Genomic DNA, 15,801 nt, shown 5'->3' with positions numbered 1-15,801 from the left:
GTATACTTTGGGCAACAGAGTTCTTGTTCGATACTGATTGGTGGGCAAGGGTCACTGCTGTGCTCGTTGGATCTACAAAGTTGACCATCTGATTAGCGCACCCGAAATGCTGGGACTGGTGAAGTTATGGCTTCATGACTGCCTCCATACCCAAACTTCATGTGATTCTCCTAGTCCCTTGACGCCAGCAGGAAATTCTGCCGGCAGCAAACTCCCAAACCGACCCATCAATGTTGGCGAGCTATTTGAGCTACTTTTACCTCGCCTCGTACTCAGCGCGAATTCTGCAGCATTGGCTGATACTCAAGACGTTACTCTGAGTCATATTTAGGCCATAACCACCGAAAAGTACAGCCTGAAGCTTTTATCGAGTAACCTTGAGGAACTCTGAGCCAGAATCCCCCTGAAAGAGTTGGCACAAACATTCCGAGGCGCAATGCCCTTCACTCGGCAGCTTGGTTACAGATTTGTCTGGATCGATCCCCTGTAGGACTCTGTTGAAGACTGTGGTGTTATCGCCGTTGGGTTCAGGAAGATTTGCATGTTTGGCACAGATACTAATCTTCTGTCACAATGAGTAACGGGATATCCAGGGAGGAGACGAACAGGGAAATCACAATCGCGTTGAAGGGCTACGTGAGAAGGGGTGTATGGTCTGGCGAGAAGATGATGAAAATCGAGCCTTTCGAGAAGACATCGGAACGGCCCTGGCCGCCCTGGTTATTGATTATATTTGGAGCAAATGTCAACTTTGGTATGGGAATGGCCACCCACTGACGGGGACCTCTTGCTTTGTCTGCTGGTAATTTCACGAAGAAAACATCACAGATCCAAAGTATGAAGAGGAGAGATTGGTCTTAGCCTCAGCGCACGACAGAACTCATGATGGGAAACAGGGAAAATTTACAAACGAATGGGGTCTCGTATAACAAGACTATCCTGAACGGAGAGAGAATGAGCAAAATCATTGAAGGTGCAGAGGAGATGGTCACGACGATCGGCCGAGAACATTGACGGTTGGAATTCTAGTATGTTTGTTCTTTATGCCTTCCCAATTGTTTATTCTTTTTCATCTGAGTGAGTAATTTGATCCAAGAAAGAATTGTTAAGTACTCTTGCAAAGAGCACGTTGATGGAAGGTGTGTGTGTGAGTACACATCATGAGGTCTTCAGGATGGCAAGTGCTCCCCTTCGTGACTTCCTCCTCTGGAATTATCTGCACTTCTGGAGAATCTGTGCGTGCGGCGGGTTTCAGATGCAGTGCCACACAATCCTTCCCATGGTTCAATTGAATCCTTTCTCTTGCGTGTCTCCTTTTGCCTTCGCAAGGCTTTTTGGGCAAAGCCGTAGGCTTCGATCGCTGTTCGTGGCAACCATAAACCAAAACCCAACATCACCCTCCCCAGAGTTCCTCCATCTTTGGAGCATCAGTTCAACAATGCTGCGCTCCAAAAACGCCCCAAACACCGTCATGGGGCCACCACCCCCAAAGCGCCGACCAAACGAGCCCTTGCCCAATGGTACCAAGCGGCAGCAGCAGCGTACTTCTCCCAGGCTAGCCAACAACAAGAGGGTGACCGACAATGCTTCATCCTCGCGCCCTTCTGCTCCTCAGCCAAAGCCAGCTCAAACCTTCAAGGAGCGTCTCTTTTCTCGCCCACAGAAGAAGCGAAAGCCGACACCTGAGCCTGCAAAGGTCGATCTTCACTCCCGGCCCCAAACTACCATTGCCCCATTCTTCAAGAAGCTTCAAGCCGCATTTGGAGAAGAAACCCAGCCTGCTTCGAAGCAAAAGCAACAGCATAAACCACATGAAAAGAAATCAGATTACATCCGCGTTCCTCCTCCTCATCTAAAGCAGCAGCAGCAGCAGCCAACAGTCCAAACCCGCAAGAGAAAACGTGAATCCCCTGTCAAAGAAAGCAAACCCTCTTCTGAAACCGAAGACATGCTCGCCGAGCTCCGAGGTACGTAACTAACCACTCTCCACCCCTTTGCGATATCCAAGACCAAGTACACTGACAGCAATCCTACCCTCACCAACAGCCCACTACCTAACAGCCGCCACGAACCTCCACTCCCACGCGCTCACCTCCCTCACCAAAGCGCACTCCCTCGTCATCAAAAAGCTCGACGAGGGCATTGGCTCCTCCGAACAGAAATTTCTCCAAGACGTCGAGAAGCGCGCCTCCAGGCTCTCACTGCCGTTGTCCGAGTTTGTTATTCGCTCTGATCAGCGCGGGAGTGATGGTGTAATGAGGAGCGAAAAGCATGTGATCAGCGACTTGGTGAAGAAAGTTGAGAAAACGTTGGTGAAGGCAGAAATGGAATTGGAGGGGCTGTGGAGGGAGTGGGTGGAGAGTGAGAAGGAGATGGAGAGGGTTTTGGAGAACGTTTTGAAGGAGGTTGAAGATTTAAACACAGGCAAGAGCGGGAAGAAGGTGGATGGTGAGGGTGATGATCTGCCTGGGGCGAGCGGAGACGCTGGAAAGGCACTCGAAGCTGACAAGAGCGATGAGCGGGATATGTTGACTAAGTATGAGGAGGCCATCGAAGAGGAGGTTGAGAGGGCGGAGGAAGAAGTGACGAAGTTGACCCTTTCGACTTATCAGATGATGAAGGATCTTGAGAAGGTAAGGCTATTCCAACCATTCACTCCGTGACAAGTACTGACATCCTTTTCTCAGGATTACCGGAAGGCGATCATCCCGGATTTGCACCTCTTCTATACCTCCATCGAAGATGTTTGATGAAACTACTGCCATGTAAAAGCTTCATAGTTGGATGCAAGAAACGCGGCGGGTGGGGGGGGAACCCTCTTCACTAGGCGTGTCGTGTGAGTGCACTTACCAAGAAAGGGGCCATCTCAGTGTGCACATCCTGCTATGTTGATGTCGTGTCCAGCTGGATTTGTGCGGCTGCGAATCTTGACGAACCATCTAAAAGCAAATGGAATCGCATGCCCTCCAGCAACTGAACTGAGCGAGTAGTCAATGGGAGAGTAAATATCGCAACATGACACCAAAATCCCCTCTTTGTTGGAGTTTGTGATGACCAACTGGCACCCAGTCTTTGAATTTCTCTCGGGACCGTCTCGGTGAAACTGTCTAGCCCACATTGACAACATTGACAACATGCTACCTACCCAGATCCCCTCATCAAGGTCAAGCTCACAGTTATACTCCACAATCCACTATCCAAAGGTCGATCGCCATGGAACATCATCACATGTCACGGTCACTTGACACTGTTGTTTCTTACCTTCTTTCCATTTTTTTTGTTAGTATATGAAGCAAAACAAAGAGCGGTGTTTGGTAGCCATGATGGAGAATCGCATAATTGTCACCTGTATGTCCGCGTCTGGGATGGCCTTCCGGGCCTTCCGGAGGAGGTTGGGTGGGGGGAGAAGGAAACTTATAGGTGAAGAGGCGGTGATGATGCGATGGGTATATAGGCGTTTGGTGCAGTTCAGTCAGGTAGGATCTTAATTACTGTATAGGTAAACTCGCGGGGGGGTTGATTTTTAATTTGGTTTCAGGGAAATCAGGCATAGGTAGAGTAGTCTGTAAGAAAGGGTACTGCGGCAACATTCATGCCCACCAGACAGAAACTGTAGGTATGCACAAGACGGCAGCGATTTCGAATGTCTCCACCCCTCTCCAGTCCAGCGCTTCTCGAAAAGAACTTGAAAGGTTGGAAAGGGGCAGGGAGGGCATCAGAGAATTTGAATATGCAGTAAGTACTTCGGGGTAGTAGCATGTCTCATCCACGTATTGTGGAGGACATAAATTGCACATTTTCGGGCAGTATACTGGCAGATTATTCTGCCTGATTTCCCTGAAAGTTGATGATTAACCCCCGATTTATATGGTACATCTACATCAGAGGCGTTGGAACGTGTATATATGGAGTATGATGATGTGTGTGTGTATAATGTCGCACAAGAATGGAAGAATGACGGATTGGTTTTATAAAGGTACCGTTGTCGAGATGATGAACGTTGGGTAGATAATATTATTTGGGAAACACTATGATAAATCGCCGAGTCGTCAAGCGAGTGAGTCATGGAAGATAGCGAAGCAGTTCTGTCTATTCCGTAGAGGATTAAGCAAGATGCTAACTAAGAGTGAGTGTACCTCGTTGTGAGAGAAAGCTGGTATGGTGGATTGATAGGCGGGTTTGTCAGTATGGTCCTCCAGCGTCAAATATGATGTTGATGGGATAGCCAGTCTACTTGGTGTCGTATTTAGCGTTCGCGTAGAGTTCTATATGTTGATGCTCGGGTTTTTTGCCCAACGATCGAGGGGTTACCTCCGATTAGGTGTTCATTTTATTTTGTTTTTTTTATTGTTTTTTTTTTTTTCGTCAAAGGGAGGTTTCGCCATGGAGACTAACCATCATTGTGCTGTGTCCAATGTGATATGTTAGTTAGGATGAGGTCTACCTTCGATGTCAATATGAAAAAAAAAAAAAATCTGTTATGATCTCACAATGTCTCGTCGACGTTCGAGTGGACGATTCCAATCCCGAACGTGAATACAGCGGCAGCCCATGACATTGTATGTACTTGGGGGTTGGAGGGCGGCCTGGTGTGGGTCCTTTTCTTCCCCCCTCTTCATTAAAGAGGGGGGAAAAAATTAGTAGGACAAACTTTTATTCTGGGACAAAGCCGATCGGTACTATATTAAATCTCCTATTAATGCCCTACAAAATCGCTTATTTGTATTGTAAAACCGGGCCGCATTTCGCAATACAACGCATTGCAATATATTGTTCTTTCGTCGTTTTTACTGTAAATCTATAAAAAAGTGAGTAATTTATATATTTATAGATTAATAGATAAGTCGTTAATTTTACTCGTATTATAGTGCCTATAAATTTTGATAAGCATTTTGAGGAGTTGGGGGAGGCGCCCGCTGGGTATAGAGGCGCCCGTATATATTTCGATGCCCGTAAACATTTCGAACAATTGAAGTTATCGTACAAGCCGCTGATTATTAGAGAGATCGCTGCCATTACAGGAGAGTCGCGTACCTCTATTACTTATTATATTAAATTGTTAATTGAGACTACTAAACCAATTATCTTATTACGGCTGGTCGGGCGACTCTATATATTAATTGAGATAAAGGAGGATACTATTATATCGTATATAATATTTTATTTTTAGAGACGGTTCCTAACGCTATACTAAATGGTTATTGCGGCGGTAAATTAATTACGTTTGTTGCAGGGGGTTTTAGAAATTTATAATATAATGTAGTTAATTAACTTCCTTAAAGACTATTTAAAGTTTAAAACCTCTACTTACCGTACAGTTAATATTAAATAATAATTCTAGGAGTTGAATAAGGAGTTTATTAATAAATAGTTCGATGAGTACAAAACTATTATTAAGAAGTACGGAGTTGAAAGAGGCGATATCTAAAATTGTAACGAGATGGGGGTAAAATTCAACTATGTAGTGGGTAGGCGAGTAAGGGTAATTATATTAAGAGAGTTGGTAAAGTAAAAGTTAGAAATTAATAATATTATTAATTATAAGTTTATTACCCTTATAGTAGGAATAAGTACGGCAGGGTACGCAGTACTAGTATATATAATATTTAAAACTAACTTAATAGAAGATTTCTTTATTAATAATCTAAATAAGAGGGTTAGATTTACTAAATTACTAATTGGCTTTTCGAACGTAGAATTTACCTTAGACTAATTAAAGTACTTTAATTACTACTCCTTCTACCTATTACCAACTTTTATACAGTTAAGAGAAGAGGACAGCTATAAGCTAGGAAAAGAAGAGTTTTCTTTTACTAAGTAGTTTGGGTGTAATTAGTATAGTTATAATGTATTTAGTTAGAAAATCCTAAATTTAGTATATAGAGTAGGATTAAGGAAGTTGTATAAATTAGTCTACTGTATTCTAATTATTAATAGGTTTAGTAGTTATTGCAATATAGATATTAAAGAGTATACCGATGCCTTCAATATTATTTTAATGGGCTTGCCTCCTTATTTAATATATTTAATACAATTATTTAACATTGGAGTATTCTCTTTATTTAAATCCTATTACTAGAAGGTTTTAAAGTAATTTATTTAATAAAACGAGTATAGCTTTATTTATATTACTTTTGTTAGAGAATTGAAGGTAAGTTAGATTTAAATTACTACCGCCCGTTCCTCCTATCTCGCTAATTAATTAACTATATTGCCTCCGGTCTTTTAGAGTATTCTCAATAATAGTATAATCGCGTATAATATTTTCAACAGATTCTCGGATATTAGGATGTAGTTAATTAATAGGATACAAGTTCTGCTTTAAATCTAGGTAAAATAGCCAAAGTAATCCAACTCCGCACTCCCTTCGATATTCTTTAGCGAAGACCGCTTTGCTAAGGTAGCGAAAGTTATTATTTATATTAAAGATAAATACTATTATACTTTTAATTTGCTAATATATTAACGTTATTCTACCATTAAGACCGTTGTTTATAAGGGACTATTAATATATAATACTATTTAAGAATATAACCGATAAGATAGGGAGAAGGCTGCTATTTTAGATTGTAAAATAAGGAGATGGGTATATAAAGTACTACAAGAGGGCGAGTTTCTCTCCCTTTCGAAGGAAGAATTTAATTAGAGAGCCATAGAGCGGGTATAGAAAGAGTAGGCTATTAATATAAGAAGGTAAATATTAGCCATTAGATTAGAGAATAAGAAGATTTAGAAGTAGTTATACGAGTAATAGGTTAATAATCTTATTAATGGTAAGGGTAAGGTTATGTAGAAGGTTTACCTTAATAATTGGAAGAAGGAGTAGTTAAAAGAAGAGTATATACTATTTTATAAGGAGGATATATTCAATACGCTAGACGAGGAGGAGGAAGGGGGGGGACTGTATATACGTAATACATATAGCATATTAGTGCTAGAGTCTTATAAAAGAGTATAAGGTAACTTATTTAATTTATTATTTAATAATTCTATTGAGTTTATTTTAAATAATAATCCTTCTAATATTTGCTTGTTAGAGTTCCCCTCCTTACCCTTATACCTTCGCCCTTTAATTATTAAAACAGCTTCTTAAGTTATTACTCGTTTTGATATATAGATAATTAATAAAATATTCGAAGATGAGACTACCCTTATTAATAACGATAATGATAAGGACGAGGCTATATTTAAAAAAGTCTACGATAGGGATAATAACAAGGAGAAGGAGGAGGAGGATTTACTAATACTCCTCCCTCTAATTAACCGCTGTCTCTTTAACCCACCCGCTACACCTAAACCTCCCATACAAATTAGATTATTAATACTAGCTACTTTAATACTAGCTCCTACCCTCTTATTTACCTTATTACGATTAAAAGCTCTAGAGTTAATACTATATTAGAAGGTTATAAAGTTCGTTAAAAGTACTATAAGACCCCGTATATAGGTACAAAAGGAGGCTATACGTATAAAGAGTACGCTGTTAAGGCGGGAAGCGGTTGTGTAGGAGGTTACACCCGCACCAGCACTTGCACTAGCGCTAGAAAATGATAGAAAAGACTGAAACCTAGTCTCTTATTTACTTACTATCTAATTGGGTAATATATTAGGTTCTTAACAATATTGTATTAATATATAATGTAGTAATTTACTATAGGGATGGGTTATTTCATTAGTAGATTACTACGTGGCTTGTCCTATAATAAAAGTTTGTCCTATTTTTTTTTTTCCCCCTCTTTTATGAGAGGGGGTTGACAAAAGGTCCCACTTCGCCCAGCCCCCAAGTATACCACACATTCGTCATCAAGTGCCGGTGGTCCCTTGTTGCATTGTTTTGGAATCACGGCAAGGACCGATGTGGTTGTAGCGTAAGTGGAACTGTCAAAGAAGTGACAGGTCGACAGCTACATACCCCACAGATGATAATAATGAGGGGGAGGGCATCCTCAGTCGTGAATGGCGCTTTCTTGGGAGGAGATGGCTTTTCTGACGCCTGGCCATCAATAACCTGGCACTAATTATTATGCGCCTAATCTTCTTTCCCTTTGTGTTAGTTTGTGTCCTTTGAGCAAGGTCACTGTCCAAAAAGGTAGCAACAACGTGGCTGGTGTCCTTATCGTAGTGGAAGAAGCCCGGAGGGCACATATAGAGGGGCGAGTCGAAAGTTCCGCGGACGGCCGTGGCCTAGTGTTGAACCGTCTCTCAGCGGCAGACAACCCCAGAAAGGTCGTATTGTTGAGGATGCGAAGTCTATCCCTTTTCGAACGTACGTCTTAGACAAGGTGCGGTCCGAAGCGAGGCTGTGATGTGCGTACACAGTTCCTGATATGTGAGTGGCTGATAAAGATTGATTGGTAAAGGGCGCCGGGATCAGAAATGCCCTGGCGTCCAGCTTACACGGCGCAGGCTGGGCAAAGGGCCGAAAGCAGCAAACGACTTTCAGGAAAGTTTCAAAAACACCGTGACAAATCAGAGTTAGGATTGATATTCGGGAGGCAACAAGTGGCTGATTCCCAGGTGATGAGGATTTCGTGATCTTGGACGCAGGGCTTACCTGCATGGAACAGAATAAGGTTGATTCCATGAGGCTTCGACTGGCCTACCTCTCTCTCTGATAGGCAAGTCGATGACCCTGCGGTATCAGATTGAACCACAAAGTTTATTTGAAATACGTCTGGGTTCTGGCAAGATTTGTAATATTGAGATCACAAGATCTTGTGTCTGATTGAGGCCATGACTCTGAAGTGAGGGTATCCCCAGTGTCCAAGACGAACAGCAAAGATCGGCAAGCAGCTCGCTTGTCCCAACTGGAACTGGTCTGTCTCCAGCACACGACCATCCATCCACCTCTCCAGCCCCCGGAAACATGACTGTCAGAAAGAAAGAAGACTGACTCAACTGCTGCACAAGCTTACCGCCTCGAGACACGCACGCAGGACATGGAGAAAACCCCCCATCCGTCGAATATACATCAGCCGGGCCATCCGTGAACTGTGACGTACCCAGTCACTGTCCGTACCTAGCGCACCAAGCGCACCAGTGACAGACTGACAGATGAGATGCGATTCACGGATTGCCCACGTGCTGTCAAAAGTTGTTGACCAGCTAGCCGGATCAAGCCTGGTGCTGGTAGCCAATGGTCTGGACAGCTCTGGTGTTGGATTACTTTGCTTTCGCTTGTGGTCTTGGAAGGGCGCTGTGTCGGGCCCGCGGGGGGGCGACGTGTTGTAGGAGAAAGTGGAATTGAGCGAAGCCTCACTCACCATGGAAGACCGACAACGGACTGACCGCCTCGCGGGGTGCTGTGCGTTGCCAGAAGGGAAGCGGAACCTTGATGGCCCAAGCTTCCTCACTCTTGTTGAGCAGCTGGGCCACCCCCTGTCAAAGCTTCCTAGCTGTTCAGGGTCGCATTTTCCCCGCCAGACTTCCCCACTGTCTCAGGAACACACGGCAGACAGCCCGCCAAGCTCGGTAAGGCAACTGGCAGGCAAGTGCGAATCTGGCATCTGGATCAAGTCGTTGAGATCTTGTGACTTGGTTGGAAGGCAACTCACGAACCCCCCTCCTCCCTGTAGTGGTGCTGGGGCTGTTCCGTCAGGTCGTGGCCGTACGAGGAGAGGGTGGGTTCGGGATGCTTGGTGCGAACTCCACAAACACTCCAGTGCAACACTCCCCAAGACGACCATCTCACCGGCTCCAAAACCTGGGGCTTTGGTAAGTAGTCATTGTGCGTGTTAGTCACTGCTAGGTATCCGGATGCCCGAAATGGTGGCGATCCGGGTCAGTCAAACCTGTGAAACTCGGGGCAGAGGAGAAATGGAAGGCCGCGGGAACACAAAGCTGCAGCCATGGGCTGTTTGACGCTCGAGAATACTCGGGATTGCGCACTCGCATCTACGTCGTCATCGGCTCATACAGCGGACCCCCCTCCCCCCCCTAGCTTGGACCTTTCGGTCCTCTGCCCATTCCATCTCGGGATGCTGCGAGATGCTGGGACTAAAAACACCAAAACGGACGATCAAGGCCATGATAAACATTGTAACCCTGGCAACCTCCAACGTCGCCATGTCTAGTGCAGACATGGTGCCAATCAAACACCATGTTCTCGTCCCCAGGCCTCCGACCATCACTTACATAAGAAAGAGGGGTCCGTAGTCTGGGGACTTTTGGGACTTGGGAGTGATGGGACAGTCAATCAATCGCCACAGGTGCACCTAATCGCAGGAGGGGGTGGCATTGGACCTGTATGGCGAGCTGTACCATATGTAGTATGGGGATGCAAGAGCGATGTGCCGGTTTGTTGTCGAGCGGCGGCAGTCGTCTCCAACAGCAACGCACGAGTCAACTCTTCACGCAGATCAAAGTCGAATCCTCATTGCTGCAATCATGCATGCCGCCAACTCCAAGCTTCCCTGTCCCCTCCTTTCTTTCTTGACATCTTTTGTACCCCCCTCCCCCCCTGTCAGTGAGTGTTCTCCTCAGATTGGCTTTGGTCTGCCCAGATCTCTCGAGTGAGGGTCCCGGAGGTCCGTTCCCGGCCTCGACTTATATCGACTGCTTCTCTCCCCCAGCTTCAGTCCCCAACATCCTCAACATCTCGTCAGCTCCCTTGTTCAACTCTGAACTCAAATACCAGCCATCTCTCTCCTCTCGACTCATCTTCTGTCTCTGTCCTTTCATACTCTCAATCCTCGCACCTCTTCGACATCAAATAGCCATCCGGTGAAGCACTCGACACAGCTTTCCGAATCGGGAAATCATTCATACTGTGTAATACATATCAACACCACACAACCAACCAACCACAACAACAACATCAATCATGTCGAGAATCGCGGCTCCCGTCACAAAACTCACCAGGTCTTTGAGCACATCTCCTGCTGTTGCCAAGCCTAGCTTTATCCTCAATGCCACCAGCAACGTCAGCAGGACTGAGAGTCTTGATGTAAGTTCCCTCCCCCTTTGTTTCTCTCCTCATTGCTCCTTTTCCACCTCTGCCCCTCCATTTACATGACACTGCCACATTTCCTTGGACCATGGTCTCCAATTGCGGACTTCCCTCACCACACGGCACCTATCAGATAATCGAACCATTATCTCCTATCATCTTCCCGTCCTTGCAGCGTAATCACCCAATTCGGGAAATGCTCTCTCACAAACGTCCCGTTCACTTCCGTCCACACCACCAAACTCAATGTGAATAACCATGACACTAACAAATCACACCAGGCCCGCACTCCTCGCAAGGTTCCCCTGATGCAAGGCTTCCGTACCTCGGCCCCTACCAACGCCTCCATCAACCCCTCCTTCTTCGCCAACGGCATCGACGCCGTCGTCCTTCCCAACCTTGCCGCCATAGAATCCAGCCATGCCTCTGCTTTCCACCCCACCTACTTTGACACCATCCGCGTCCCCCTGCTCCCAGACAACAAGACCCCTCCTCCCCCCACGGTACAGCGCATGCCGCTCTTTGACGAGCTAAAACCCGAGCAGCGCGGCGAGATGGCCTCTGAGGGTGACGCCGACCTGATGGCCAGCAAGCCCGCTGTCGCCGTCGTCGCCAACAAGCCCGGCCAGGTGCTCCCCGCCTCGCTCAGCCAGGAGGTTGTCGATTTGGACAACTGGACTGGTGCTGACTGGGTCAGCCTTGGCTTTGTCCGTGACATTGCGCGCGACGAGGCTAAGGCGCAAGAGGAGCAGGCTGGTAGCCAGGGTATGATTAGGGATCTGTGGAGTGGTATGGTGGAGGATGTGTTTGGCGCTCGTGCTAAAGGTGGCTCTAAAGCTTGATGTTCTCTCTCTCGCTCTCCACTAAACGCGAGAACATTTCATTGAGTTTTTGATCACTGGAGCGAGCGGTAATGGGTTTGACACATGGTCATGGGTTTCCTTTTTTTGCATATGAGTACCTCTATGTACACGACTGGGTCTCTTGTTGTTTGGTTTTGGGCGGAGCAGGTGTTTTGGGTCCTTTGCTTGTTTTCTTACTGTTTTCTTTCCTTATTACGATATGTGGAAGACTGGCGACAACGTCTCAGTAGTCTTGTCTGTCTTTTGGATAGTCATTACCTACTACCCTACGAGCGAATCACTCGTGGGCTCGCTGACTCGATAACGAAATTGAGAAAGGCTAGAGCCTCGAAATTCATCATCACTTAACAATTTTTCACATGTTTTTACGTCCGTGACGGACAGTGATACTTGCGCATGTTTTTCTCGATTATGGTATTTATCTATCATGATTCCAGTCCGATGTCATTCACATGCATTTCCGTCACACCGTTAACACCGTCTTTGTTGCTAACATGTAATCTTGGTATATTCACAAGTTTCGACGATAAGCTTCCAAATACCCTCATTCTAACCATCTTTATAAACCCGTTCCTGGCAACCCACATGTATTAAGTAGACCCACCCCCCCTTACACCAGAACCAACAAGCAACTAAATACCGAAATGTTCAAATGCACGACATCAACCTCCAGGGTCTCCTGTCTCCTGTCTCCTGTCAGATCTCCACAATCTCCGAGTCCGGTATGTATGTATGTACATACATACATGCCGAGATCACATGCTCGCTTTGCCTGTTCACATGATCAAGTCACATGCTTACCTACTAAACTTACCTACTTACTTACCTACTTACCTGGTATCTACCAGACCCCAAAGCCTCGCAAAGAGGTCCAGACTACCTAGGCTACGTACCGCACATTCAACGCCTACGTCAACTTTGAACATGCCGCTCGTTAAGTCAAGCCTCGTCGGGGAACTGAATTGGTGGGAGCTTTCATGGACGGGGCCGGGGTTCCGGTTACGATTTGGGAGTGCCGATTCCGATGTTAGGTGGCTGTTACAAAGTCTTAACGGGAGGGGAGAGTTTGTGCGCGTCGCAGCTTGTGCAGTGTGTGCAGTGTGGTTCATGCTCTAGGTAGGTATAGTACATAGTGAGTGTATAGTGATTGCAATGCCACTCGATATAGGTGCTCTTAGCTTCATCCTTGTAATAGGATATATGTAGTAAACGCTGGGGAATTAAGTAGGTGTGATACTGTAGTCAATTCCAAGTCCAGTCGTTAATCGCAATACCAATTTGTGATTTCGAGGATCGGATAGAAGCTTATGTAGGTAGTGTACAAGAGAGGGAAAGGCAGGAGAGGTAGGAGAGGTACACCACTACCTGGAAACAAGGGTCAGGTTAGGTTAGATTAAGTTAAGTTAGGTACACTAGAGGTAGAGGTAGAGGTAGAGGTAGAGGTAGAGGTAGAGGTAGAGGTAGAGGTAGAGGTAGAGGTAGAGGTATGTTCTAGAACACTCCTCACTGTCGTATGTGGCTTTTGCTTCTTATTTCATGATTCGAGAGCCCAGTTTCGTATTAAACACAATGGAACACAACGAAACACGAGGGGACAATCAACTAGAACATTGGTTGTTGATAGGGGGTCTGAGTGTCTGGTGATGTCAATGATGTCATCGAAGGTCAATCTGTTTATTTATCATGAACCGACGGGACAGGCTGAACTGTCCGTGGGGACTTGGGGAATCGAACGAAGCTCGGTGCTTTTCATGAACTCTTAACAAATGAGAAAAAAGAAGAGGAATATAAGTAACAGGAGCGAACTTATCTATGGCAATAACTGAATCGTCATGGTCGAGTGAAGAGTCAGTCCCCAGTGACTATGAAGACATGGTGGCTTGAACGAGCTTGATACACTACTTACCAGCTTTAAGGTTCTCGGTGAAAGATACAAAGGTCAACGAACATAGCTCGTTAGTCAGAGAGTCTCTATATTCGTTTCTGGTGTTTTGTTACGTCAAATTCCCATCAAATTGCTACCTTGATGGACACTCGTCTATAGTCAGTCCGTCATCAAACACGAGATGGAAGAATGGAAGATATGATTACGGACCTGAAATATAGCTCAGTCAATCCCTACTCGTTACACTTGAAACCCATTGATTAACCTAACTGCCTAAACTACCAAATTCATAAAAGAAGTCGCGCTGCTGCTTGCTTCCTCTTCCTTTCGTTCTTGCCGTGCAGACCTCTGGTATCGTTGATTCTTGTCATCCATCACTTTCGTACCGTCTCTTCGGCCGTTTCCATACTACTATAACATGACCTCCTCCATGCTTTGTCGTTTTGTATTTTGGTCCCTGGTCTGGAAGGAATGCAACTTTTCCTTATCCAGATACTCCGGATAGCCAACTTTCCACATCACTCTTCGTAGCTCCTTGTGCGTCTTACATGCATTTTCCATTTTCTTCTATCCCCGTTCGTCGTCGTCAAGTTATGCCCCTACCTCTTCTTAACGCTCGGACGGGGCTTGCACTCGTCCTGCTGTACTGGGTGAAGCATGACCTTGGTCGGGTACGTGGGCGAGTTGCCTTGGTACCCCTTGCTCCAGTCATAACTAATGGCGTAGGCAAAGATGCTGCCGGTCTTGTTGAACGTTGTCGAGGTGATGCTGCCGCCGACGTTGGGGTAACCCTTGAGACGGTGCTTGGCGTCCTTGTCCCAGAAGTGGAAGGTGCCGTCGCTACCGGCTGTGCTGAAGGTGCCGTGTTGAGGGTGGAAGGAGATGTCGTTGACAGCGTGGACGGCCGTGGTGTTGCCTTGGGCGGGGTCGCGGTGGCACTTGAAAGAGAAGTTGGAGCTGGAATAAGAAGTTCGTTAGTCGGCGTGTTCGGCAGATGGGATAGTAAAGGGGGAGGTGAAGACGTACGCAGAATCCTTGTCCTCCACATATTGAATGGCGCATCTACCCTCGATCGAGCCGATAGCAAAGCCCTGGGAATCGTTGAAGCAGCTGACCACGCGAGTCTGCCATTTGAGAGGGCTCTGCATTGTCTTGTAGAACTTGCCGGGGTCCTTCAGGTTGATCACGTTGATATAGCGATCAGCGGTTCCGACCACGAGCAAGTTGTCGCGCACATCCATGGTATAAACGCGCTCCTGGGCCTGCACCGTGGCGGCCGGATTCGCGGAGCGGAAATCCCAGTACTTGATCTGCTTGTCCCAGCCACCTGTCACCGCCATGGGCGTGCCATTGGCCTCGAAGTAGCGAACGCACTTAATGGGCATATCGTGGGCAGCGACCTGCATCGACTGACCGGTGGCCAAATCGAGAACCTTGGCGGCCTTGTCGGCGCCGGCGGAGATGACCTTTGTGCCGTCCTGTTGGGAGGGGTGCATGTCAGTGTTTTGTCGGGCTACCAAGCCAACCGAGGCAAACATACCTTGAAGAAATCGCAAGAGAAAACGGGGGCATCATGCTCAATCATGGCCTGTCCCTGACCTTGACCATTACTCAAGATCTCGTAAATGCGTGTCTTCTTGTCCCAGCTGGCTACGGCGAGGAAGTCCTTCTGATCGGCGGGATTGGGGTTGAAGGCAAGGTCGCTGATGCTGTCCTCGGGGGGTTGGCCGAGCTCGACATCCTGCTTGAGATCGCCGAGGGTGTTGCTCGCGGATGCGGCGGCGGAACCGAAAAGACCAGCCATGTTTGGCTTGTGCTGGGAGTCGTGAGACTCGAGCTGGGCAGTTTAGAGCTGTCGCGCGTATCGTATGTTGTGGTCGTGATAAAAAGCCGTTCGTCTGTTGCTACAGGTTCTGAAGCTGTGCAATGGTGCAAAGCAGCTTCTTATGTATCGGTTGTTGAAGTAGAACCGCTTCGAAAGACGGTTCGTTAAGACTACTAAGCAGCAGCGACAGGTATTGCTGCTGGCTGAGGTATGATGGAATCCAAGTCGCGGGTTGGGTCGCGCTTTGATAGTGGGATGGATGGATGGATGCACACACGCC

The 15,801-nt window shown here is 46.5% G+C and overlaps 4 protein-coding genes across 4 annotated transcripts; 2 read left to right on the top strand and 2 right to left on the bottom strand.

Moving 5' to 3' along the window:
- Nucleotides 1-1,438: 1,438 nt before the first annotated feature.
- Nucleotides 1,439-2,750, top strand: NEUTE1DRAFT_143734 (uncharacterized protein; the record flags this gene model as incomplete). The annotated part of the gene is made up of 3 exons (XM_009849291.1): nucleotides 1,439-1,967; nucleotides 2,047-2,633; nucleotides 2,688-2,750. The coding sequence occupies 3 exons, from the start codon at nucleotides 1,439-1,441 to the stop codon at nucleotides 2,748-2,750; spliced, it is 1,179 nt and encodes a 392-aa protein (XP_009847593.1).
- A 4,505-nt stretch (nucleotides 2,751-7,255) lies between these two features.
- On the bottom strand, nucleotides 7,256-10,082 carry NEUTE1DRAFT_106926 (uncharacterized protein; the record flags this gene model as incomplete). The annotated part of the gene is made up of 10 exons (XM_009849290.1): nucleotides 7,256-7,292; nucleotides 7,363-7,393; nucleotides 7,588-7,590; nucleotides 7,796-7,878; nucleotides 7,913-8,008; nucleotides 8,271-8,436; nucleotides 8,555-8,681; nucleotides 9,003-9,395; nucleotides 9,450-9,703; nucleotides 9,917-10,082. The coding sequence occupies 10 exons, from the start codon at nucleotides 10,080-10,082 to the stop codon at nucleotides 7,256-7,258; spliced, it is 1,356 nt and encodes a 451-aa protein (XP_009847592.1).
- Nucleotides 10,083-10,606: 524 nt separating this feature from the next.
- Nucleotides 10,607-12,168, top strand: NEUTE1DRAFT_75166 (uncharacterized protein; the record flags this gene model as incomplete). The annotated part of the gene is made up of 2 exons (XM_009849289.1): nucleotides 10,607-10,945; nucleotides 11,230-12,168. The coding sequence occupies 2 exons, from the start codon at nucleotides 10,823-10,825 to the stop codon at nucleotides 11,788-11,790; spliced, it is 684 nt and encodes a 227-aa protein (XP_009847591.1).
- Nucleotides 12,169-13,938: 1,770 nt separating this feature from the next.
- NEUTE1DRAFT_56477 (Poly(A)+ RNA export protein) lies at nucleotides 13,939-15,500 on the bottom strand (the record flags this gene model as incomplete). Its single annotated transcript, XM_009848926.1, has 3 exons — nucleotides 13,939-14,653; nucleotides 14,723-15,174; nucleotides 15,237-15,500. The coding sequence occupies 3 exons, from the start codon at nucleotides 15,498-15,500 to the stop codon at nucleotides 14,296-14,298; spliced, it is 1,074 nt and encodes a 357-aa protein (XP_009847228.1).
- Between the last annotated feature and the right edge of the window lie 301 nt (nucleotides 15,501-15,801).

The sequence above is a fragment of the Neurospora tetrasperma genome (genome assembly GCF_000213175.1).
Source record: "Neurospora tetrasperma FGSC 2508 unplaced genomic scaffold NEUTE1scaffold_1, whole genome shotgun sequence".
In the NCBI taxonomy this organism is placed as follows: Eukaryota; Fungi; Ascomycota; class Sordariomycetes; order Sordariales; family Sordariaceae; genus Neurospora; species Neurospora tetrasperma.
Note: the sequence above shows the minus strand (reverse complement) of the source record. Positions and strands in the feature narration are given on the sequence as shown.